Consider the following 27493-nt stretch of genomic DNA (forward strand, 5'->3'; position numbering starts at 1 on the left):
AGACAATATATATTTGTAAACTTGCTCATGCAAAATTAGTGTGCACAACAGGGGTATTTGTTTTCTAAGCCCCGCATCTTTAAAAGTGACATTTGTGTCTTTTTCTTTTTTTTTTTTTTTAAACTGTGCCCAAACCCTCTCTTTAGTATAATAAATCTTATACAGAATTTATCTGCCAGACAAACCAATTTATGAAGCCGGGGGGGAAAAAAAAAAAGTTATACAAAACCACGGTGCACCTGGATCCTTGATTCCCAACTCCTCCCCCCCTCTCTTTTTTGTTTACAAATAGAAAGAATAAAGAAAAAAAATCATGGTCACAAAATTTTGACATTTTAATCCTAAACATTACAGGGCAAATGGATGTTGGAACCCATTTCCATACACCATGCGTCAACTTTTTATATCCCAAATGTGGCCAAATCCACTAAAACAAGAGTGGTTAACAAACTCTGGATTATGGAAATACATTTCTGGAATAAATGCTAAAAAAGCAACAATGGGAAAAGCCAACTGTCTCCATAAAGGTAAATAAAGTGGAACAATGTGTAGATTAGATGCTTTTTCTGTTTCTTACTCATAACCTGTCAATTCAGTGCATCATATGGTTCAACATAATGGTCCCCATTTTGGACAAACATCTAACTAGTGTCCATTGATTCCAAGTTAGTGGATGATGAATCTTTTTGGATACTTTCAAAGATGGCTGCCAGCTCAGGGTTAGAGCTTATCTGTGACTGAAATTCACTCATTAGTGGACTCTTCTCTGCTTCTGGAATGGTTAGAAGCGCTGCTACTGCCCTCATAGCAGATCGTTTCAGTTCATCTTGCTTTTCAAACTCCTGTTTCACTGAGTTTGCCTTTACCTAAGGGGGGGGGGGGGGGGGGGGGGAACAAAACCAAAAAAACAGAACAAACAAAAAGCTTGAAACTTTTGCTTAACCCTCCCTCTTTACCCATCTTAAGAAAAGAAAAAAATATATATACATATATATTAAAGACCTATTTCCTTCCACACCAACATTTTGCACAGCTTTCAAAATAGCCTAAGCTCTTACAAGAAGAAAAAGGAGCAGAAACAACTCCAAGCATCTACTTTTTGGCAGACTTTTTACCAGCAGTTTACAAATAAGGCAAACTTGAATACTGCAAGGTAAGCAGAAAAAGGTTGTAAGCTACCAAGTCAAATATCAAATCAAAACCCAATTATAACAGCTAACAACATTAAAATTCTATCATCACAATACTTTCAGCTTCCAGACAATAGAAATTTTAAAAAGGTGACCTTCATTAGAATAACTGTTTAACCTTCTGCTTTAATTCTCACATATATTTCTGATACAAACATAAGTTACCATTAGCATCCGCCAAATTTCCTGATGTGAAATGTAAGAGATTACGGGAATGGAAAAGCAAGGTAGATCAGGCACTAAATGACTGTCAGAGCATGCAGGTGGATCAAGACGAGCAGGAAAGTGCCAAGAGCCAAGAATATTGTAATGTAAATGAAGAAGGGAAAAAGAAAGCAAAACAAAACAACAGGAACAGGACAATTTCACATTGCCTCCATCCTTCATCACCCAAATGCTCTTCCACAATAACATAATAATTAGACATCAGAAAAACTCAGTATTCCATTTTTCCTACTTATAAAGAAAGGAGACTTAGAAGTTGCCCAAGTGACAGCTAGATTTTTAAGGAACAAACACGGAATCAAAGAAACAGAGGATTTTTGAAAAGAAGCTAACAGGTCTAACTCTTCCATTTGTAATTTAAAGAAATTTAAGACATATGTAAGGGCCGACATACTTATATTGCCCTATTGCAGCTTATGAGCAATCACTCAGGAAATGCTGCAGCAATACACCTACATTCTCAGAAGTATTCTTCATACGCAAGTTCATTTATGCTTCTAGAAGGCAATACAAAATAATTAACTTGAATAAGTTTTAAATTTGAAACAATACCTTAGTTGTACACGTAGCACGCAAAGGTTCAACAAGCCTATCCAACCTCTGCAGCACTGCGCTCGGACAAAGGGTAGACAATCTCACCAACATTAAGAAGGTTAACATCTAGGTTGAGAGAAAACCAAGTCCACAATCAGTGATACTCAGCACATATACAGAGAGGCACTTCCTACAATAGTGCATAACCTTTTTAACAGCAACTCTTTAATGAAAATGGCAAATATGGTGAAGTACTTAAGCATACGAAGTGATATTTTTACCATTTACCATTCAAATAGTCTATTGACTATTTGAAATATTTTGACTAAGTCACTGCTTACAACACAGAGAAAAATGACAGCTAACCTTAATATCATAGTGATCCTTCAGGCCATCTTCAACATGGTTTAAGAATTCAAATATATCTAGTCTATCCAAACAGCTATCCAAAAGAGTATACATGCACTCAAAAGCTGCTTTCCTGATGTCCAACCCATCATCAACTGTATGCTTAAATGGTCCCATTTCCACCTGTCAGCAAATAAAAACACAATGTTAGGAAGTAGTATATTTAGAAAACTAAAACAAATCAGTTTGCATACATTTAGCACTGTTTCTTTTAGTTAACATACCTCTCTGATTAATTCCTTTCTGACTTTTGTTTCATTGTAAAGATGAGGAAGCACAGTATCTAAGAGGTCCCTTATTAATGATGGTTTGTTGTGTGCAGCAGAGTTAAATGTTACAAGGGCTACTCTCCTGACATTGAGATCCGGGTCCTCCAATGTTTTCAGAAAATCACCTGCAATCATGTACAGAAGTCAGTCAACCTATAAGGATCTTTTTCTTTTGCTACTTTAAAAATACCTTTGCTTAGTTTTAACCTGTCAGAAGGGCATATTTAGTGGAGGAGTTATTTTGATGAGACAGACCAACACCGGCCATTTTAGCATGATTACACAAATAAGCCTATTTAATCATAATTGTATCAGAAGTATTATATAGCATTTCAGATAATGAAATAAAACAGAAAAAACACCACAAAAATAAGTGGCTATCACTTAATGATATTTCAACTTTTTTTTTAAATGGTACAGTGTGTAAATTTATGAAAATTATATTTAACACAGTCTTCCCTTTTCTCCATTAAAGTTTCCTAGAATATACATTAGAAAACCAATTTAAATTCTACAGTTCAAGAATTACAGAACACCTCATAAGGAAACTCTCAATATATTGATTTTTAACCCCTAAATTGGCATATATTTGAGTGAAATTTTTAAAATGAGATAAACAAAAGGGTGTAAACATCTAAGTGACTTCTACACACACAAAAACCCCACCCCAAACCAACCACACAACACAAAACCCACACACCAAAACAACCACCAAAACCAAATATTTTTTTAAACTGTTAGATACCAATAGTTTTTTGACTAGATAATCAGTAAGCATTTCCAGAAACCAAAGAGGCAAAGCAGCTTCAGTGGGATGGACAGAGAGGAGAAAACCCACAAGCAGTCAATTCTTTAACATTATTATTAAAAAGAAAATAAAATTAGTGATGAAAATAATACATAGGAACTGACACCACCTCCCCTTAAACAGAAAACCCTGCTCTCAATAAAACTGTATGTTTTCGAAAATTAATCTTTTCCCCCAATTAGTTTTAGCACTATACACAATTTTTACGTATCTTTAAACCTGTAATCAAGCCACTATAAAACATTCATCACAGCATATTAAACAAGTCTACAATACTTTGTCATACAAATGAAAGAAGATCAAAAAACCACAGCACTGCAAAGCTCTTCATCATACTGATGCTATATTGAAAGCTCTCATTACCTTATCCCTGTAAAAATACGCACACTTCTAGCACCTTTCAGATCACAAAGCATTATAGAATCCTAAGGACCTAAATTCACAGTTTGCCACCTGGTAATACTCAGAACTTGCAAATGCAAGTGCATAGACATTTTAAATGACTGAGCGTCAAATATTTCCAAGACCATCCTTCTGTGTAAAAACAGTACCATATTCAACAAACTGATATAATTTAGCAAAAACATGGCAAGGCAAACCAGATTTTGGGTACTATCCTCCTAAAAGCCCTAGCTCCTTGTATTCTTTGCTCACCACAGCTTCAATCCATACCATTTTTATCACACAACCTTTACTGGTCAGAACTCAAACAATCTAGAACTAATAGAAATAGTTGGCTAGTACAGAAACATTTTAGAACTCTTCCAACAGTTAACATTAGCGGCTAATTCTGGTACCTGCACGTAGGGTTTTCTTCTGAAAACACAACAAACAATTTTTAAGTGCAATTCTATTGCTTGAAAACGTAGAAGCTGCCCCAAAAGTAGAGAACTTACCTATGCAGTTCTTCAACAGGGGGTCTATGGGTTGTGGATGATCAGAAATAGTGAACTTGACAGCAGTAACCACTGAACTTCGAGCATATGAGGACCCTAGTATGAAACGGAAGTGTAAGTATCCAACATTAAAACAGTACAACTACAGAATTTAAGTTACATTTAATTCCATTCTTTTAAAATTTGTAATACTTTTAAGAACACCAAAGAAGAAACGTTAGTTAATACTAACAATGCAGTATGTTTTCTCCATAGATGTACTTATGTTGCATTTTAAACACGGGAAGAGAGAACATAACATTTAACATTTTCTGCTACAGAAAATTCAAGTAATGAGCCTATTAGGACAAATTTTTTAGTTCAACATATAGTCCTACAAACCACTCTCTTCTCTAAACCAGAAACACACGAAGAAAACGTCGATATTCTTGATACGAAACTGATAAATGAATTACGCACAGTAACCCTTCCTAATCCTTAAAAATTTCAGAATACTTCTCTGAAAATTACAAATACTGTGATTTAACACAAAATGTCAACACGTTGCAACTGGTTTGTCAAGCTGTGTTGGCTCTGTTGCCCATGCTCCTCACCCTTTAAGTTTATAATTTTTAGTTAAACATAATTAATTGAAATACCAGTCTCAACGCACAACATAAAATTAATTCACATTATGCATGAGTAACAACTCCTAGTAAAAACGGAACCGTCTAAGCTTCATATTACTGGGACAGGAGGAAGGCATTCAAGAGTATCAGAAAATTTAATCACATGATCTGCAAAATTAGATCAATTCATTAATAGACAGTACACGGCCATATGCTACAGTATGTATGTGAGTTACTACTACTCACCTGATGCCAAGTATCCCTTGAGTCGTGGAAGCAGAGTCTCTGGGTCTATCAGCGTAAGCTTGCCCAAGCATTCAGCAACAACATTCCTTGTGCCCTCTTCTGCACATTCGCAGTGTTTCAGGAGTAAGGCCCAGATGTTCTCAACATACGGTTTGAGACCAATCACTGAGGCAGAGCTAATTATTTCTTTCAAGGAATGAAGAAGAAGGTATTGCCTCTTTGGCTGACTGGTTATTTCTTGTAAGACAAACGGCAGATATTCAGGAAGATTGCCAACACTAATACTGCCTAACGCGTAAGATGCCGCCGACTTGACTTCTTCGCTAGGAGAAGAGAATGCTTCTAGTATTACAGACTTCAGCTCAATTTGTCCACTTAAGTCAATGTGATGCCCAACTTCCCCAAGAGAAAGCAAAGCCAAAAGCCGAATGGAATCCGTGGACCTTGAGTTCTTGACATCTTGAATGAACTGACCTACAACAGCTGGTCCTTCCTTAGGACAGGCTCGAGTAAGGGCAGCAACACATTTGGCAATGGAATAGTAAGACTGCTTATGAGTAAGTGCCGTGCTCTGTGAGTACACTGGACCCGTTAACATGCGCAGTAAATCCATATAGCCTAAATTATTTGTACCAGTCACAACCAAAGCTTGGAAAAATTCTAGCATGGCACTAAGTGCTCCACCCTGAAGTAGAGGAGATCTCACCAGCCCAATAAGTTCATTGAGAATGGACCCGCTAATCTTTGACAGGGAGGAAGGATATACTTTAGCCAGTGTTGTCAGGAAGCTGATGGCCATCTGTGATACATGCATATCACTTTCACTAATCAGAGGTGGAAGCTCATCCAGGACAGCATCAATCATGGCAGCTGTCAAGCTATCACTGTAATTCTTAATTAAAATATCTAGAGCAGAAAGAGTGCCCAGTTTCAAAGCTCGCTGGTTCTTTCTCAAAAACGAAGCAAGAATAGGAACTCCTTCCCCAAGGACTGGTCTCAAATCTATCTTCAAAGGAGAACCAGCAATCAATGTCATTGCCTTCACTGTAGTTAACCGAGTGATCTCATTCTTCAGCCTCTCTAGGAAGATCTGAAGTGTACTAGGCAGGTCTGTGCCCAGGCTGTCACCAAGGCTACAGATGATTTGACCCATGCAAGATATTGCCCTTTCTTTCACCTCCTGATCAATATCAGCTGCCTTTAATCTCTTGATTGTACAAGTAAACAAATCTTTGATGTAAGGAGTAGCATCAAAGGCAGAAGGCTGGTCTAAAGGACGGATGACTTTCACAAGTTGTTGGGTAACCAAAAGCGCCTCTGATGTTATCTTGTAAAACGGGTCTCCAACACAAGCTACAACTGGGGGTACCAACGCTTGAACGTGAGGATGAAAGACCTGGGGAGAATGATTACAGAGGATCACATACAAACAGGACAAAGCATCTATCTTCAGATTAGAAGAACTTGATTTGTCATTCAGTGAAAAAATTATTCCTGAAAGAAAAAAGAAAAATGTATTTTTGGGTTAGGTATTTATGTTGTTAGAAAACTTCAACATTTCTGAAGGAATGCAGCTACACTCCATTTATGTTTCCTTGCTCCCAGCTTTTCCTGAATGCTTCCAAGCCCCTTTCACCATTTTATTAAATCAACTAGTTTTCAAGCTTCCTTTACACAGAGGACGTGGGCCATTTGATGGTTTGTGATATATTGGCTTAATTATAATGGGATACTGAACCATTAACTTCTCCAAACTTACTTTTCCTTGTTACTTCAAGATTCAACATTTCAGGTGCCAAAAGCTAAAATATGGACAGTATTTCCCTCTGCTGAGATCAGAAAGAAGGCAGTTTGCTCTTGCAATTAAACAGCAAATTAACTTTTTTTTCCAGATAGAGAAGAAAAAAAAATCTCAACCTTAGAGCCAACCCTTTTTTTCAAGATTACTGGAAATATGCACTGAAATATTTATATCCACACAGTAGCTCATTATTTTGCCAATTTCTTTGAACAGAAGCAACACTTCAAAGCTTTTGCAAAAAGCACAGTCAAGACTTAAAGATTTCACATCCAATGTACTAATAAATCATGAAGTTAATAATACATTTCTCATACCTGGTACAAGTACAGGAACATGTTGTGTTAGGGCTCCAGGTAATACATTTACTAGCTCCGTCAGCATGTTAAAGCAACACTGACGAGTCTTCACACTTTTCTCCTTCATCTGTTTGTGCAAGGCTTTAACTATGTTGGGGACCTGTAATCATCACACCATCTGTTAATGGATTCAATAGCAGACATTTCTTTCACTTTTGTTCACTGGGGGGATATAGAGTCATAGAATCATAGAATGGTTTGGGGTGGAAAGGACCTGAAAGACCATCTACTTCCAAACCCCTGCCATGGGCAGGGACACCTTCCACTAGACCCGGGTGCTCAAAGCCTCATCCAGTCTGGCCTTGAACACTTCCAGGGATGGGGCATCCACAGCTTCTCTGGGCAACCTGTTCCAGTGCCTCACCACCCTCTCCATGAAGAACTTCTTCCTGATATCTAATCTAGCCCTCCCCACTTTCAATTTAAACCCATTACCCCTTGTTCTGTCTCTACAGGCCTTTGTAAAAAGTCCCCCCCCAGCTTTCTTGTAGCCCCTTCAGGTACTGGAAGGCTGCAGTAAGGTCTCCCCAGAGCCTTTTCTCCAGGCTGAACAAGCGCAATTCCTACAGCCTTTCATCATGAATATGCAGAAAGATGTGTCCCTATCCCTCTATTTCCAATTTCTCTACAGAACTAGAGAAGTTATAAACACTGGGAAATGAAGATGCAAAAGAATTGCTATCCAAAAAAATAGTAATCTAACTTTAAAAAGTGAGATGAAAAAATCAGAACTAGATTTGCATTAATAAAACTGTAGAGAGCAATAATTGAGAAGTCACCCAAATAATTCACTTTGAAAAAGTTTTTAAGCATTATCCTTTTTACTCTGCAAATAAAAATATGTTGTAGCAAATCAAGTTTTACCTCTATCATTAAAGCTTATGTGTGCATTACAGAATGCATACAATGACTATTTTGCTTTGGTAATTTGGCTAAATTCATAGGACATGCAACTTTTACAGGTGATGGTAAACAACTCAAGTCAGATAACATTTGCATGAGTTGGTAATTTCAGTTTTCAAGACTGCTGCACTTTTCTGGGCCAGTTTACCTGGCTTGCTCTCCATGTTCTTACTACAATAATAAACTGTAAATTTGTGTATGAAGAAAGTATGATATGGCATATTTCAAGAACTATCCTGATGAACAGGGCACAACTTCAGTGTGTCTTCTCAAAGATAAGAAAAATCTTGAAAAATAACCTGACTCTGAAGCATCGTCAAAGGTGTCTCTCCTTGTTCCATTGCATCAGGATCACAAAGCCAACTTTGCACAGGTCGAGTTTGTTTTAAAAGAGAAAGGTATGCATGAAAAACATCTGCTTTAACATTCTCTTCACGTTCTTTGAATCTGGCTATTAAAGCAGGAGATACAGTTTTGTAGAATTCTGGAAGCATTTCATGTCGTGTGCTAACCACGGCATCCAGACACTTAGCAGCTGCACGCCTCACTTTCCAGCTCATGTCATCATCATCACTATATTCATCATCGCTCCCTTCAAAAAAGATAAATGATTCATATGTTCAAGTCTAGACAATCAAAGCATCAAGTTTTATTTTAAACAATTATTAAGAACACACTTGTGTTCTTTGTGTAAGGCACACCCAAGTACGTTAAAAAACATACCTAAGCAGCCTTCTAAACTGCCTAAATTGTAAGGCTAATTATTTTCTCTGCCAATTTTTTCACACTAGCCTTATACATGTATTCAACGGCAAACAGTACAAGGTGGTTCCAATCACATTTAGAGCCTGACTACTGATTTAAAACCTATTCCTCTTTATTCGTGACGTAAGCAACAATGCAACAACAATTACGAGCTGATTAAGATTCAACAAATTTTTCCTGTTTCTTTCTAGGAATAAAATAAAACCATACCCTGCTCGCAAAAATGACAACAAAATACACAATAAGCAATACAAATTGACTTTTTAACTACTAAAGCAACAACAATACAGCTCATTCATTCTTAAAGTAATGAAAATATTGTCCTCTGGGTTCAGATTCCTTGTGTATCCAAACTTTCATGAAGCTTATACATGGCGAGGTGTTGCCACCATATTAACAGTGTGATGTGTCTTACAGTCAAAAACATTATTTATCCTACAGGAAAATACTGACTGCCACTTTCAATCTATTTTGATTTTATGTATTAGGTAACAAAACATAATAGCGGAAAGTAGTGAGAAGCCTTTCCCATGCTGAATGTGTATTTTCAATTAATTAGCTGATGTTGTTCTCACTTTAGCTGTATTATCCTACATGCTTCTGCTTTTTTCCACCCTTCAAGTATTTTAAAATATTTGTCTTGTACTTTATGTTGACTCTTGGAATTACGTCCAGCAACATCCTACACTTTTATTCTAAGAAGTGAGTTCATAAGGTATGTTTAAGAACAGTACAAAAATTGAATACAAAAGTATACAAGTAATTCAAATGCCGGTACTTAGTAGCAATACCACCCATATAGATTTTCTCAAATGAGTGCAGGTTCACAAGCTCTTCCTATCCCTCAGACCAAAAAGAGAATATACCTTGATCATCATCATCACCACCATCAGCATCCATTGCATTTTCATCTTCATCTTCATCATCATAATTATAGTTAGGATCATAGGTAAGATATTTAAGACAAATGTTTATAATAGTAGATACATGAGGATAAACTTCTTTAGGACATCTGCATAAACCAAAAATACAATAAATGTCAAATTACTTTGAAGTATTGAAATATTTCTAGAAGACTGCACGTCACATACTGTACTATAGAGACATTAACCAAACCAAGAACCATCAACGCATCCACTGAATTACAGAAAGTGAGAAAGGAAGGTCAGAAAGGGCAATGCTAGTATGTAACTGGATCTGCTAGACTGGAAGATTGTGAAGGACCAAGATACACCTTTGGATATCACTTTTTTTGTCCCCCCTTTTGGACAACAAATATTGTTAGAATACCTCCCCCCCTGCCTTGTATGCATAAGTAGTAATGGCACAGTAGAAGGTTTCTGAAGTACAGACATAACACACTGCTTAATAGTTAAGTAACAAGACAGAGTTACAGGAACAGTTCCAGCTCAGAGCTTGCAAAAGTATTTTGTACCAAGAAGATGGTCTCTTGACAGTTTACAGGCAAATGGCATACTATTAGATCTTCAGAAAGCCCGAAATAGGTACCTGACAATAACTTACCTCCTAACAAAGGATTCAAAGGCTTGAATGCAATACTCTCGTAGTTCATCATCATCTACATTACAAAACTTTACAACCAAAGGTATTATTTTCTCAAGATATTCACCTGGTAAGAGGAAAAAAAATAGCAAAGTAATTACTCTCATCTAAAAAGCTATTAAAGCAACAGGTAATTTATATATTTTTCTTACCTATTCTGTGACCTGCTTGCCTACTGATAGCAGCAATACACTGTATATAGGTCCTAGTTGTTGACATGGAATCATTTTTAGACAGCTCTGTCAACAGATGTTCAATGAGGTCAACAAAAACCATATTGCCACAACTCATAACCAGGTGACCAAGAGCAATGATGGTTCTTTTCCTCACAGCCAGTCTGGGGCTAGTCAGCTGGGGGAGCAGACAGGTCAGAATTGAAGGATGGAAGTTAACAAGCAGTCCTCCTTGCCTTAAAACAGATAAAACACAAACTCAAACCAATTGAATCTAGATAACTTTGTTCATATACTGTGTAACATTTCCTTTAAATACTCCCCAAACATCACAAAGATACCAATTAAAGTCTTAAAAAAAAGTTACAAAAGCTTAAGTTTAAAGTTAGTTTGAAATGCACCCTCAAAGCAATAAACAATAAAATAAGCTTAACTACAGTTCTCAGAGATTAAATAATAAAGTAATTAAGCTATCAATCAACTTTTCATCAATACATTCACTTTTTTTCCCCTAGATTAAGTTTCATCCATACTTAATGCCTTACCAAATTTAAATTTTTAAGTTCTGTGAAATAATATACCATTTGGAAAATTAAAGTTGAAGCTTTAAGGAGTATTTATCAACATTCACCATCATTTTGGAAGAGGGATGTTTACCTGCTCAGCATATCAGCCATGATATCAAGAGCCTCCAGTTGAACAGACACATCTTCCTGCTTGGCTATAGCACTAGTGAGGCGCCCTGTGATCTTTTTGCAAACATTAGCTGCTAATGCAGAACCTGAAAGTACAACAAAACTTCAACATTTTCATAATTTTAAAAAACAAAAAGTTTTAACATCAGAGCTCATGTTTGTGACTACAGAAAGCAACCTGATCTCAACATAAAGAAGCTTTTCCCACCTAACAAAACAAGCTGGAACAGCCAGTTTGTTTGCTAATGCAATGTATGCCCTGTGTTAGAGCTGAAACACTGCCTACGTAAAAACATACTCAGGAGGGCTTCTTAATTGTCCCATAAGGTACTACAACAGAAAGTACACTGATTTTGGCAGAGCAAGCAATGGAAAGTGAAGGCCAAGACAAGTCTAGAGCAATAAATGAAAGGACTATAGGTAAAAATAAAGGAATAACTAGAAGGTAAGGGGAAGCACAGAAGCAGACATAGCCACCTCTAAAGAACAGATGTAATAAGACAGCAAAATAAAATTATTTTGCACAAGAAGCTACTTGAATAATAAATACTTGAAATACTGCTGAAAAATTTGAGAAAGGGGGGAAAATGTATTTTAAAATTCAAGTAAACGTGTCTTTACCACAATTCCATAGTTCCCCCTTTCCTCCAACTGTGTTAACACTGTACACAGTAATTATGAGAAGAGAAGAAACTCATGTCATGGTAACAGCTGCCCAATGGCTAGTGTTGCCCTTGATTTACATGAAGTTTTTTTAATCATACTTTGGGAACTGAGATGTGAAATTAATATTAATATAGGTTGGAATGGTATAAATATAATTTAATTAATATAAATATAATTTAAGTATTTGTGGCTTATTCTTAACTATATGACTAAAACTAAACATAACAATTGGACAGTCAAATGTGTTACCACAGAGGCTAAGAAAAAAAAGACAACAATCTATGTTTGAGTTGAGAGCAAGAAATAATACCTAGGTTCCTTTTGGTATTAGGAATACTAATTATATTGAAAGGTTTTGCTATGTTTTTGTTTTAACTTTTACCTCCATCCCAGAATCTCCTTTTTGTGTGGGCAAACAAAAGAATAAAAGCTTAAACTGATTTACTTAAAATTAGTTATTTAAAGTTTACCCATCTCACTACTGCTTGATAAAAGCAAGATTTACATTTTGAATTTCAATAAGGGATGTCAAAATCAGAACTTACTTTTTTTACATTTAGAAACCTTAGTCTCTAATAACTGCATTTCCAAAGCCTTTTTAATCAATTCTCCATTCTCATTCATGTCCTACATTATGGTATCTGAAAAATCACTTGAATAAAAAAGTAATGCCATTAACTGATGAGCTGCTCATCATTACTATCTCTTTTGGAGGAAAGACTGCCTTAATTTAAAACTGCAGGTAAGCATTTCAGTAATTTAACAGGCCATTGTTAGAAATACAAGGTACTTTCCTAAACACTTACCAGAAACTGAGACAAGAAATCAGCTCATTAAGGAAAAATACCCATTATAATCAATTTTAAAGTATACTATCAATCAAAAAGCAAAATCAGATTTAGCTATTACTACAGCCTAGAAATATTGCACCAGGCAATTATTAAAATAGGAGCTTTTAACCTCAATTTGTTATGCTGAAGTTCATATACTATGAAGTTTGGTTTTCACATTAATGCAATTCCTCACTAAAAAACTTTTTAAGCTAGTAAAATCTGGAAATACAGTCAGAGAACAAGAAACTAAAAGGATATTTGTGACATACATTTTTCCTCTGATAGAAATTGGTTCCAATGTTAAGTGAACTGTATCCTCTTCACTTAAGGACCCAGCTCCTGCTTTTTTTTTTTTTTTTATTAGAACAAAACAATAAAACTAGATGCCCTTGAGTGCAAAATGCCTTACCACTGGAAGCTGGGGGAAGTTCTCCAATCACAGTTTTAAGGCCAATGCTTGAAATGTCTCGTAACTGTTCTTTATCTGAAAGCATGTTTGTACAGAGGGTATCTACAATGGTCTCCACTTGGTACTCCTTCACTTTACTCACCAAAGGGCCAAGGCTGTATAAACAGAAGAAAAGTATTAAATCTGTAACCTTAAATAAAAACCCTCATTTTATTTCAGCATTTTGCATTCAAGTCACAAATTTAAGGCTGTTTTTGGTAGCAGTATAAAGCAGAATTTTAAAAACTGAATACCTTCAACTGGTTAAGTTGATAACCTGTCTCCATGAATCTAGTAACAAAATACTGGTTTAGTACATATTTTTAATGTAGTGGTGGAAACAGTTTTTTGCATGACTCTTCTGCTTCTGTCTGAAACCCAGAGTTTCTTATTTCTCACTTAACACCAAGATTTATAACCGGTTACCTAGCCAGAGCCATCAGTTTATATGCTTGACCATCAATCAGTGCCTGCTTAGTTTTCAGGGAAGTAAGCAACCTTCTAACCCATCTTTATTCTACCCAACACTCATACACACTCAGACTCACTCTGTACCTTCGAGTACCTACCTTAATAGAATGCAAATGGTAAAATAAAAACCACTGACATGGCATGCCCTCTTCCTTCACACACACTCTGAGCACCACTATACATGCAGCACACAGTAGGGTTTTCCTCTTTCCTCTGAACTGACTTTAGGCATTCCAACTGTTTTGAGGATCATAACAATCTTCTATTCACTTGTCAAATGCTCCCATTTGTTCAAAATACTAAAACCACAGATGTCCCAGTAAAGTCCAGTTCACTGATAAGAAATACAGCATTCTTCTTCATTTTCCTAGCCCTATCACCAACTTTCAGCATCTCTGCACTGTTAATGTTCTGTTCCAAAAGGGAAGTTATAAAAAAACAGAGCCTTACATTGCCTCTATATCTTTCCATTCACCTACCAAAAAAAAAATATCACTAAGAACAACTCCAAGAACTTACTCTTTCTCCTACTACCCCTCCCACTTCTCACTCCAAAATTGCTTATCTAGCTTCTCCCTATTTTTAAAACACCTGCTTTCAGACAAAGCATGTCAGAAACGGGAAATTAATTTTGAAAGACTTTAAATTACCAAATCTTTTAAGCTAATTCAACTCCCTCAAACATTCTACATTAACAATCAACACATCAAATTCTGAAAAGTGTTACAAGCTGTGCTATACGCATTCCTACCACGTTCCATCAAAAAACAGTAGTTAACCTATGCATACAGTAACTACTCTGAAAAACATAGCTCCCGTGTTCTGTAAAATTCTGTTCTCTGTATGTTGATCTTGCCAGCTATTGCCTGTTTTAATTCTCTGTGGTGACATCCATAATATTACTATCTGATCAAGAAAGCAGGCTTATTAAAACCAGAGGCAAGATACGACATGAAGCTCAAGTTCTACCAAGCTTAAGTTCTGCACTGACCCCAACAGAAGCGAGAGCAGGAGAACAAGGAGCTGTGCACAACATTGGAGAAAAAGTAATGGCTTGAGGCAAGAATGAAGACAGCAGTAGCAAGGACCACCTACAGAAACAGTGGAAATCATGAACTGGAAGTATAACCCACCAGCAGAATTAGGAGAAACACAGATATATGCCCAGAAAGCTAATATTTATTTTCTCTTCCACCTGAATAAAATGGATAACAAATAGCATTCTGACTTGGTCTGGATCCCCTCTTTGTTTAACAGTGGCTCCCTATGTCCCACCAAGGAAATCCTACAGCCTGATTCTCAACAACAGTGTTCTTCAACCTTTGAAACACACTTCAAGTTATACATATCACCACCCAATTCAACTTCAGCCACAGTGAAAAAGCACAGAAGATTCTCAAGAGATTTTACATGCGTGTTCTCAGTGTGAACTTCAATGAGCAGTAACGCGTGAGGATTTTAAGTGAGCCCTTTGCAGCAAAACAATCTGGTTAAGATTTTGAGGAATGGAAAGACGTGCAAAGTTGTTATTTTTTTTAGGAAACAGTTTTCCAAAGCTTAAGCTTTGTGGCTGTTTTTGTGAAAGTCAGGGCCCAACTTGCGGTACAGAAGTCAAAGTGAGCCTCTGAAATGGTTCCATCAGATTTGTGCTGTGAGGACAGAGAGCATTACAGTGGTTCCAAGTGCTGAGCTAAGAGGCCATGTCTCCTGCTGCAAATGATGGAGCCAAGCATTACAGAACCAGCAATCACGGATGTTTCTTTGGCTTATAAGTTACAGTCCAAATTTTTTAATCTACCCTTCAACATTGTACTCAATGTACACAGACCACCTCTCGATAAATCAGAAGAATAAAACTGAAATATGTGGAAATCAATGTATCTAATCACAATCACAAACTAATTACATGATGACTACATTATATGGAGGCATTACATTCTAAACTTCATTAGGGTTAGTAAACACTGATTTTGGAGAGCTGAAACCCTACAGAAAAAAATTAACAAACTAACTTAGGAAAACAAGACTAAGATCAAGAAAGCAAAGTTGAAATTTTCAAATATATGCCACTATTCACTACAAATATGAGACTTCTGAGAATGCAATGATTTAGGACCATACGGTAACCACTTAATTGAAACATCAGCAGTATGCAGCAGTTGTACAGGATGATGAAATTATTTCTAAAATAGGTTAACACAATTAACAATAAAACAGCTTTCAACTGGAAGTATTTGCCTAGTTTAACTTCTTGTCAAGTGCAAAGGGAGTATCCTGTCCAAGGATGGATTGTTTTCCCAAGCTTAGAAAAAAATTAATATATTACAACTTCCCAAATATTACTGATTTGCACTTAGATTTTGTTGATTTGAAATAAACAGCAATTATCAAACTTTTAAAACAGTTCAGCCACAAGTCAGATTGATGCTCAAAGGGAAATATTTCCCCCTCCCCAAAACTAGAATTTCAAAGCACTGTACAAATACAAAACAAGCTCAAGACACTAGGAAAATGGTGGCAAGAGAACTTCCAACTTCATATATTTGATAGTACAATGCAATAATTGAGTTTCCAGACTAGGATACAGAGCTAAACCTTGGTTAACAGATATTAGTATGCAGTTCTAGTGCAGTGAACAAATTCAATACATTATGAGATAGTTGTACCAGATTACAGAAACAAACTGTCTGGATGCACAGTAATCCCTTTCAGACCTTAGTGATTACAATGGTGGGTGGGAAGTGTTTTGGTTCTATAAGATTTTGAAAATTATTCTGAATTAAGAGCAAGCTTCATATTAAAAAAGCACAGGCATTAAGTCAACTGGACAAAACTGGAGAGGGTTTGGGGGGGGGGAGGGCAGGAAATCATCTCCAGGCAATCAGAAATTCTGTGTAAACTAGCAAGATACTAAGCTCTCAATGAAGACTGTTATTCTAAAAGTAGATAGTCCAAAATCCAAATTAAGTTATGCCATTTGGGCAAAAATTTACTTTACGCTTAGCACTTACATAAGCTAATTCCCACATTATTGTATTACAGAAACCCACAAGTGTATTAAGAAAAAAAAAATCACCCTTTAGTCTTTACCGTCTAAAGGAGACTTCATTTATACGTATTGAGAAACGAGCACACAATATATGACAAGTGAAACAGTCTTTCACATTTTACTGGAAATGGCTCTGGGGTTTAACTTTCTAGGAGCACAGCTGGATCCTGAGTTCACTGCTAGCTAATAAAACTGTCAGCCAGGCAGCTGCAAGGGAACACACAGGTCACAGACAACCATTCAGAAGGACAGACTTGAGGCTATGGCATTCAGTATAAAGGCACTGACGTTAGTTTAAGGAACTTAGCACTGTATTTGCTAAGAATGACCGCAAGACAACCCCACATACTGCTGGAGAAAAGACAAATTCCTGCACTGCTTTAGCAGTGGAGATCCAAGAACATGTAGCTTAATTCCAAAGTGCTCTTAATGAGGAAATGTTGTCTTGTATGCTTACTTAATACATGCTTTGCATTATCTCACTATTTTTTTAACGTGACTTGGCACCTTGGACCATACTGAATTAACTTCTGAATACACAGTCACACTAGACAATGAATTTGTTCTTTCCAAAGCCATCCCTCTCCATCGTATAGCTCACACCACAGGATAACTGTGAACCCTCAAAAAAGCACTGTTCCACCTGATCTGGTCACCCATTTTCTCCACTCCTGAAAAAAGTGTTCCAACAGCTCAAACTAAACTGTTACACACAGCTGCTGAAGGGAGACAGACTAGAGGACTAGGCTCACACTCAGAAGACTTCAAGCCAGTAATTCCAGCTGGACTCGACGGGCTGAGATCTATGGGCTTCACTCTTGGACAGCTAGCAGGCATAGCCCTACACAGCAGGGCAAAACCTAAATACAACTTCCATCCCAAAACTTGCTGTATGTAGCCTACTGCTGCTACCCTTCTTTCACAGGACCAAGAATTCACAGTGGCAAGAGCTAATTATCATAAAATACGTTCAACAATGCAAAAGACAGCAAGCAAGAGGTGCAGACAGGAGGGTGACACAGACAAAGGAGATATACCTATTCCATAAAGCAAGCCCTTGCGTTCAAGCACCGTGGGACATTACGATAGTAAACAGCATAAGGTCCAAAACTTTGGCATTAACGGTCTGACACCATGTCAGGCAAACTTAGGAGCTCCTCTTTCAATGGCTACACTCATCAGGCCTTACACCCCCATGAAATCAAAACTCTACTCGCCTGTGAGGCACAGTACTTAGATAAACACCAGGAATACACAATTCCCAAGGCAATCTCACCTCATGCCTTCCACACCTTCCTTCACAAACCATAACCTCCTTGGTTTCCTTCCCTTCTTACCCACCAGAACCCTACTTGTGATAAAACCTACTGAAAATGCAAGCAATTTGGGAATTAAAAAAAACCCCAAACCACGCAACACAAAACCACACAGAACGCACAGCGAAGGCAAAACTTATTTACCAAAAACATGCACTGAAATACTACATACAACTCAGTTATGTTAATGCACAAAACTTCAAACTCAGACATCGGAGACTGATGCATTATGATCACCCCAATGCCAGGAAGATTCAGAATTCTGGAATTCAGGAAGATTGCAATTTACACATTTTTCAGAGGATTTTACAGAGATACACATAGTTTAAAAATAACTACGCAGAACCAACTTTGGCACAACATTTCTAGAAGATAATGTATACAGTCAATCTCAAGAGAACAGTTAATTGAGACAGTGACTGGTATCTGATGAAAGGTGTAAATAGAAGCCCTTTAAGTGCACAAAAACGAAGACTTAATGGAATGATTTCTCACTCGCTTCAGCAGGCACACCTCCTCCTGCAGAAATGAACAGCTCTGACAGAGCACCATTTGTTAGAAGCAGCCAAACCTCAGGCCCTAACCTGGCACTGCCCTTTAAATTAGGCAAATGGCACTGTACTGGAATCTTTAGATTCCGAAAACCATCTCTACAGCTACTAAACACCCGAGAGTAGGGGTCTAGAGGACCATACCCAAATTCCTCATCTACTCATGCTACTGCTTCAATCATGTTAAATTAATACACACTCTTAATAAAATAATTTTTGGACACAGATACTGGTAAAAACCTTTTTCCTCCAACAGATAAATATGTGATAAATTTATACATAAGCATTTGACAGGAGACCGAATATTACCAAAATCAGCTCCCAGACTCAAAATACATCAAGCCATCCCTGATTGCATCCCTAGAAATCAAATCATTTTCCAACAGTTGCTCAAAAAAGCACACAGATTTCTCCACAACCTGATTTCATTCATCAACCAACCTTTCCCTTCACAAGATCTTATTGACCCATCACTAGTTTCTCTTCAAATACACACCACTGTCAGGCAGTGGCTACTCGCAGCGTTGCTGTACTCTTCTACCCATGATGCACAGAAAATTGTGTTGCAAGAGACAAGCACAAATCACCTAGAACAGAAATTATCACAATGCCAAGGCATGGTGTCTGTCCATGGCAGTCCACATAAATTCCCTGCGTATTTCAGTCACCAGTATAAAATGACGCAAGTGCAGCATGTGGAGAAACCATTTCACATCTGTAATGCTGCATGCTCCAACAAAAGTACTGTAAATAAAAGCACTGGGAAGCAGAAACAAGCACATGTACTATTATGGGAGCATATTCAAATGAAACTGAGTAACAGTATCCTTTCAAAAATATGGAAAGCCTTCAATCCTGAAAAGTTTGCTTTTGATCAACAGCGAGTTTGCTATCTGGTGAGATTCGAGGTGGCAATGCCATCCCTCCTTTCACTACTGGAAAGATCATGGCTTCTACTTTTGCAGTTTGCAATTACTTCTGCAGGTCTATAAAAATAGAACTTTCACATCCTAGAGATCTGCAGCTGACAATGTCCTTTTACACATCAACTTTGACAGACTACAAGCAGACCCCCACCCAAAAAAAAAAAAAAACCAGCTGTAACATAAGTGAAAACACCTAAAATGCTGGTATGGATTTTTTTTTTTTTAACCTGAACTACTGAACAGCTATTAAAATCTTCTAATTTCAATATATTTATTTTTCAAGTGTAACCTGTGTGTAACTAAAAATAACAGAAGGCTAGTCAATTAGATCCATCTCAGTTAAGTATAGGAAACTTTTTTTGCTGATGTTTAAGATGACCATATCACTAAAATGATAAAGTCATTCATACAAAAACTTGAAATTACAGTTTCTAGAAAGTGTTAAACTAGATTTTACCTGAGTTTTCATCTACAGTCCTATTTATTCAGTCTATTAGTCCAATAAAGCTTACACACTAATTATGAAGTAAATTTTAAGAGACTTTCTCAAGTTTTTCTGGCTTTTAAAAATCATTAGATATCACCAACAGACTTTAGTATTAGTCCCAGATTACAAACTAAGTTTATCAGAAGTAGGAAACAAACTACAGCCTTCTTTTATCATAGAATGGTCTGGGTTGGAAGGGACATTAAAGATCATCTAGTTCCAACCCCCTGCCATGGGCAGGGACACCCTCCACTAGACCAGGTTGCTCAAAGCCTCATCCAGCCTGGCCTTGAACACTCCCAGGGATGGGGCATCCACAGCTTCTCTGGGCAACCTGTTCCAGTGCTTCACCACCCTCTCCGTAAAGAAGAGCTTCTTGATATCTAATCTAAACCTCCCCAATTTCAATTTAAAGCCATTACCCCTTGTCCTGTCACTACAGGTCCTTGTAAAAAGACCTGATTTTTATAAAATCAGTTCTGAATACAGAGCTTTTGCACTTTAGTATGCATTTTACAGATTTGAAGGCAGTTTCAGATAGTGTTTTTTTATCTTCTCCCTTTCGCTAGCCAATAATTCGCATCCAGTTTCTCCTGAAGTCAAAAGCTCATTCAGCTACCTATGGAAATAAACAGTAACTATAACACACTGGCTCCTTTAAGTTACATACATTTGAAAATAAAGGGGTTCATACTGTAGCTCCTTATTAGGAAGAGAGACACCAACTCTTAATCAGTTTTAGTCTCAAACTGGCACATTTTAATGGCTATTAAACAAGTACATTTACTTACAGGGAAGAGTAAAAATTCAGAAATGGAAAAAACCCATGATTCAAATCCCCAGTACAGCGCAACGTGCAGCAGCGCATTACCACAACACACATCCCAAGTGCTCTAAAGCTGCAAAACGCAACAGCCAATATGTGCATCATCCTATTGACACTAATGACTCACACAGCATCAAGCAGGTTCCCTATATTGAACTACTGTCCAGAAAAGTCACGCTGTTAAACACAGACAAACTACAGAATCACAGGGGAGGAATAACTGAAAGTATTTATGTTAATCCCACTTCTTTTTTCCTCCATATACATATATGTGTGTGCATTTGTCTGGGTTGTTATAAGTTTCAGGAAACATGTCACAGTGTAAACCAATAAAAATGTGTAAGTACAGGTTAAACTGCAGCACAAAACAGATGAAGCAGTGTGCAGTTTGGGCCAGCAGAATATTACCAACATCATCAGCAATGAAGAACATCCAACACAACACCTATGCTTAGAGAAACCATACTGCCTGTCTAATCCAGATGTACCTACTCAGAGAGAGCTACAGGCGGCATAACTACTACTGACACCAGGTGCACAGGATGTCATGCGGGACTACACAAACCGCCTTCAACTACAAATATGCCATAAGAATGTCCAACAGCATTTTCTACATTGGCTGACTGCAAAGCAGCCTGTGACTGTCAGGCAGAGCAAAAAATAACTCCTCCAGAAAAAACACAAACAGGAATACATTTAAAATTTTACATGCTCTTACGAAAAACAAGGTGAACAACCTGCACTTACTTACCTATTTTGCATCTACTGCCTGCAATAACAGCTTTACAAATACACTCCTTTCCCTTCCATAGGCTCAAAGCTTAGAGCAGGTTGACTTTTACTCCAAGAGTACTAAGGCAGTTCATTAATTTTATTTTTTATTCAGAAATGAACTGCACAAGTATCTTGCAAGGTAGCTACCCAAATATCCATGAACTCGCAACCTGACTTCGGCTAACCAAAAACCAACATGTTTTATACTGTCCAAAACCACTGTAATATAACCGAAAGGATCAATAACAAAATATCAGTGTGCTTTGAAGATACAGTAAGAATCAAATTCATCAGCATTTTAACCAATAGCGACCTTCCTCCCCAAATGTGAAAGCAAACGGCGGATAAGGCAAAACCAGGAACACCACTTGTGTTGCTACACTTGCCCAAAAATGAATATGGCTTTATGGCTGCTCTGAGTTGTTTTAAATCTGCTCTGTTCAGTGAACTCAAGAATCAAACCCTGAAAGACTGAACCTCCCACAAAAGATTCTTATCTGCTCAGGGACTGATGGATACCTTTGTCATCCACAGTTTTTCCATCGATCTACCTGTATAGGAGTTCCTCTAATAATCTGCAAATCTTTCCTCCATTCCTCAAGGAAAAATCTGTCTCAGATTCAGATTCAAAGGTACACAGGGTTGTCTTAACGCCTTTTTCTATGAGAGAGGGTATCCATACTTAAATGGGTTATCGAGTATCAGTCTCATGAAAGTTCAAAACTCCGAAGTTCACCACAGCATTTAAACATAGACATCTAAACACTGTTTATGTTTTCCTCAGTCGAAAGTGCCAGTAAATCTGTAGCAGAAAATACACAAGATCCACAACACAAAATACTAAAAACAAAAAACCAAAAAAACCAACAACTACAAAAAGTCGAGAAAAATATGTTGGCCAAATGTTAACTTCCCAGTGAATCAGGCTTACACCCAGCATTGTAGTAGATGGAAGACATGATCAGCTTGAACTGTCTTAGAAAAACTACAGCTTAACAGTGCTCAACCTCTCCCATCCTTTACCCCCACTACAGTTTCTACCAGTGCTCATCTGATGACAGGAGGAGAGTGCTAAGCCAGCAGAAAACTAAGTCCCCAAACCAGTCCACAACAAAATCAGATAAGCAACAGTGCAAGAAAAGGGACAAGGAGGGCAAGAACAGCAGAGCAGCAGCAGCATTGGCTCACACTGGCTTAAAACTGTCATGGAGCAACATCATGTGTATAAGCTGCCTTAAGAGAACACTCCCAGTGTGGATTTGTTTTGGTTTTGGGGGTTTTGTTTATTTGTTTTGTCCTCAGAGCATATGTGCAAGTGATGCACACATTCTAGATGAACATTCACAATTTACCTGAAAACTTTGCATTGTTTCTTGCCCTGTAACAGTTAATTTAACACTGTTCTTTAACATTATTTGGATTTCTCAAAAAGACTTCAAGCTTTAAGTGGATCTTGTCTTTTTAATTAAATTGAAGTATTTTGTCAGTATGACAAGTAAAAACAGAAGAATGGTTAGTAAGAACAGGACACGTGCACATGCACACATACACAAGCAGCCATCTATTTTCTCATTCTCTTCTCTTTGCAATCTTTAATGTTTTAATAAGCATTACATGTCCTTTAAGTCCAAAATTCTAGCACTGTCATTAAAGATTGTGATATAAGCTGTGTGTATGTGCATGAATCTAAATTTCATGATGACTTGAAGTTGTACATTAAAGATGAGTATGGCATGTATGCCACAACGTAACTTTTCCACAAAATGCTACTTCACACAAAGGCAATTTTAAGCCTGAGCCAGGTTTCATAGAATCACAGAATGGTTTGGGTTGGAAGGGACCTTAAAGATCATCTAGTTCCAACCCCCCTGCCATGGGCAGGGACACCTTCCACTAGACCAGGCTGCTCAAAGTCCCATCCATAATTATAATAATCTACTCCTTTGAGTACAAGCAATCTGTACAATGAGCACAACCCATTGAACTTAAGCTGTACAAGAAACTTTGACATTTCAGAAGTTCAAATTAAAAGGAAACATGGCATTTTGAGTTGTTTGTTAAAAAAAAAGGGGGGAGGGGGGGCAGGGCACAAAGAGACACTTGAAGAACACTGCAACCCTGGAGAGACTAATGAAAAGGTAGTGACAATTGTATTACTACACTGCTCATATTAATCTTTGGCTTGAAACTTGCTATTCTTACACCAGCTTCTCTGTGCAAGGTTTTGGTCACCACCACTTAAAACATTTCAGAAGCTGAAGCAAGCACTGTTTCTAAGTCCATAAGCAGTATACATACAGGCTTTAATTGTCTGCTTTGCTAGTCTGATAGCTGAAACAAACTCAGCTAGTCATGGTGTCAAACTCCTCTTCAAAGCTGTCCCAAGTTCTTCAGTAGAAAGTTTACTTCAACACACATTCCCGTGGAATTTACATAGCATAGGTGGAATATTAAAAGCAAATAAAAGACAAAAATCTGAACTGATGAACAAGCATTCTCAGGAACACTAAGGAAGGCCTCTCTGCTAAGAAGCTTCTAAAGGGCAGAAAAAAGTCAGAAGCCCGAAACCAGAAAGTCAAAATAAACATTGTACTTCTTCAAAGGGTGCTCTGGAAAAGCCACACCACACATATAGTTAAACAGAAGAGAGGCTACTGAAGCAACAGAAGTCTCTAAAATGCTGCACCCCAACCCCATAAAACATTTACAGTTCCTGTAAAGCATGTAAAACCATTAAGACAGTATTTCAAATGTTAGTGAAGAGGTAAGTTCCATATTTGATAACCAAGACCATAAATTTACCTTTCTGTATTTTTATTTCTGCTTGAAAACAACTCCAATACTACAATTCTCCCCCTACATGTCACCTACCTGCTCACAGCCAAGTATCAGTGGAGCAACTAATAAAGAATTATAATCTTTTAAAACCTATTTAGCATTCAAGAGTTGTCACAAAGGAACAAGCCTGTCACTTATGTACTTTCAGCAAGGACTGCATGCATTGTTTGTTACATGAAACCCCTAACTGTTAATCTGCAATGTCAATAACAGATCGTTCTGTAAGAAACTACAATTAAGGCAGGTAGCCTACAAGTACAAGGGCTCCTTTGTGGACACCAGTTTCACAATTATTTTGCACAGCAGTGGTTCTTCAAGTTTTTCAGAAGTCCTTTATGTTGTTTAGTCATTAAATAATTCTTTACACCACAAAAAAGAATACCTACCATTTGACAGCCAAGTTTTGCACCTCACCATTTTTATCTTCCAGTAATTTCAAAATCATCTTCACCACCTTTCTTTCACTGTCATCATCCAGCTTGATGGAGTCTTTCTGCAGTTCTGTCATCAGGTCATTTGTAGCCATAAACCTGACAAAAGACAGTCAGATAATTATTTCTAAAAGGGTTATTTGCAGTACTCAAGAGTCAAGATTCTCAGTTTTCACCATCTGACATCAAATAAATCACATTTAATGTTGGGATTACAGTTACCTGTTTTGCAATGCAAGTAGCATTTGACTTGAAGAATAAAAAGGAGACAATTTGTATTTAACAATGACAACCTTTAGTTAGACCATCATCCTTCCCTGATGAGAAGGACAGCTACATGTTTTACTTCCACTGTTTACATTATATCCCAAATCATCTTCACAGTGTAAACCTGACACTTTCACGGATTTTAAGAAGTCTTTTCATTAGCTGTGCTGACGTTGTAAAAAAATAGGCTTTTTTTTAAAAGCTTGCCAAAAAGAAAAAGTAATCTCTGCTCTGAGTCTATTTTTACACAACTTTCAAGAGAGAAGAATAGAGTTTTTCAAAAAATTATCCCACAAAATTCACAAAAGCCAAACATTAATGGAGAAATAAAAGCAAAGCTATTCTTTACATGTTTTTCATTTACTTCCCCTGCACAGACTAGTTTGTTTGTAGTCCAGACAATGGCTGATAGATTTATCCAGCCCTCAATCTGACATACCACATTAAAGATCATGATTAATTCTTCAGAGATTAAGGCAAATAAAATAATCTTTTACATCAATTAATTTACTATTCAATAACACTGTCATATTCACCAATACAAGAACATACTCAGAAACGACTTTCCAAAAATACTACTTTTGTGCCTTTTGTTTCTTTTCCTTCTGAAGTCTGTTTTCCAATCTGATACTCTTTTGTAAGCGTCCTCTCTTCTCAGGAGAAGTAAGGCAGATGTATTACTCAATTACGAATCCCATGGGCTTTGGTACCAATCCCAACCCCCATTCAAAGCCCCAGACAAAAATGGTTTGTAATTAAAGTTACAGTTGACATTTGGACTTCAGGCTCATCAGCCTCAAGCGGACATCACTTAACCTACCAAGTATGACCTGAGCATATGACCTGACAGCCTGACATGCTACATACTTTTCACTGAAAATGAAAGCCAAGACTCTGCATAATCTTAATATACATCACAAATGCCAGATGCCTGCCCTCACATAACGGGCCCCAACTTGTTCTGTCTTTTAATACAGTAATTTGAGTCTAATAGTCTCAAGGTGTTTTTAAGGTAAGACCTCACTTGTTTTTCATTCACTCCAACAGTGCCCCTGAAGCAAGCCTGTAATCTGACAGGAACCAGATGTGCACATAAACAGATGATGAATGCAAACAGCATCAACTTTTAAGCAGAGCAAAGAGAAAAGCCAATACTTGGTAAGTGAAGGTAATGGACAGACAGGATGGAGTAAGGATATACACAAAGTCACACAGTACTAGAAGATTTAAAAAATGTCTCTGTTCCTGCTATATTTACCTCCTTTTCTCAAACCTTCTTAATAGCCTTCCCTCACTTCCATTGTCAACAGCTCCCACTTCCTAGCCTGACCAGTTCACATGCACTCATCACCTAAGTTGTCACAAGTTCCTAAACTAAGCAGAGCTTGCACATCCTCACTGCATCAGCAGGTTCTGCACTCAAGTACAACTGAGTCCTCCCAGCAGACTCCTCCATTACAAAACAAAACCCAACCCCAACTCCACAATGGTGTGCGAAGGCCTGGCAACTTTAAAGTAGCTGGTATTTAGAAACATGGTTTTGAGCAGTTTAGATGTGGCTCAAGTGCTTCCTCCTCAGGTATAGCACACCTTACCTGGTGCAAGGCAGCAGCATGTCAGCAGCTCCTTATTCCTTGTGCTCAGAGTAGTCATTCTCCTCCTCCAGTGAGGACACTACTTCTCCCACAGCCACATAATGACCTGCCACCTTACGTTACTGATCATTTTACAATTTAAGTCTGAGTTTCTGGGCAATAAATGCCACAAACATTTGCATCGGACAAGTCAGTTCATCCAGAAAACAGAGGATTAAATTTTACAGTAAAGTGCATACTCGAACTGTGGTTTATACTCATCTCCGATACCAGCAAGTTAACTACATCGCACCTCTTCAAATATATATTTTATCCATTATGCAACTACACCATACACATAAAACTTCATAAAATACGTTACTGCATAAGAGCCAGTTTGTAAAGATCTATCATCACTCATTTTTACAGTTTGTAAAGCCAGGTTTTAATCTATGCTAAGAAAAAAAATGTTTAACATTCAAGAATTCCAAAGACTTTCAAAGTTCCTAGAAGAGGTAATTTCTAAAGTGTGCTCTCCTAAAGCAACTACAAAACAAGTTTTAACTGCGTGTACCTAGGAATAAATGTGCTTCCTA

At 37.4% G+C, this 27493-nt stretch overlaps 1 protein-coding gene across 1 annotated transcript; it reads right to left on the reverse strand.

Moving 5' to 3' along the window:
- On the reverse strand, nt 1-25153 carry CAND1 (cullin-associated and neddylation-dissociated 1). The gene is made up of 14 exons (XM_010146631.1): nt 25012-25153; nt 13349-13503; nt 11403-11526; nt 10725-10981; nt 10534-10639; nt 9876-10021; nt 8544-8836; nt 7300-7441; nt 5185-6678; nt 4331-4426; nt 2582-2751; nt 2316-2480; nt 1968-2075; nt 1-866 (listed from the first exon to the last, which is right to left on the reverse strand). Exons 1-14 carry the CDS (start codon nt 25149-25151, stop codon nt 642-644), a joined length of 3621 nt encoding a protein of 1206 aa, XP_010144933.1. The 5' UTR covers nt 25152-25153; the 3' UTR covers nt 1-641.
- Between the last annotated feature and the right edge of the window lie 2340 nt (nt 25154-27493).

Source organism: Eurypyga helias, unplaced genomic scaffold, assembly GCF_000690775.1.
Source record: "Eurypyga helias isolate BGI_N326 unplaced genomic scaffold, ASM69077v1 scaffold1812, whole genome shotgun sequence".
Taxonomy (NCBI): Eukaryota; Metazoa; Chordata; class Aves; order Eurypygiformes; family Eurypygidae; genus Eurypyga; species Eurypyga helias.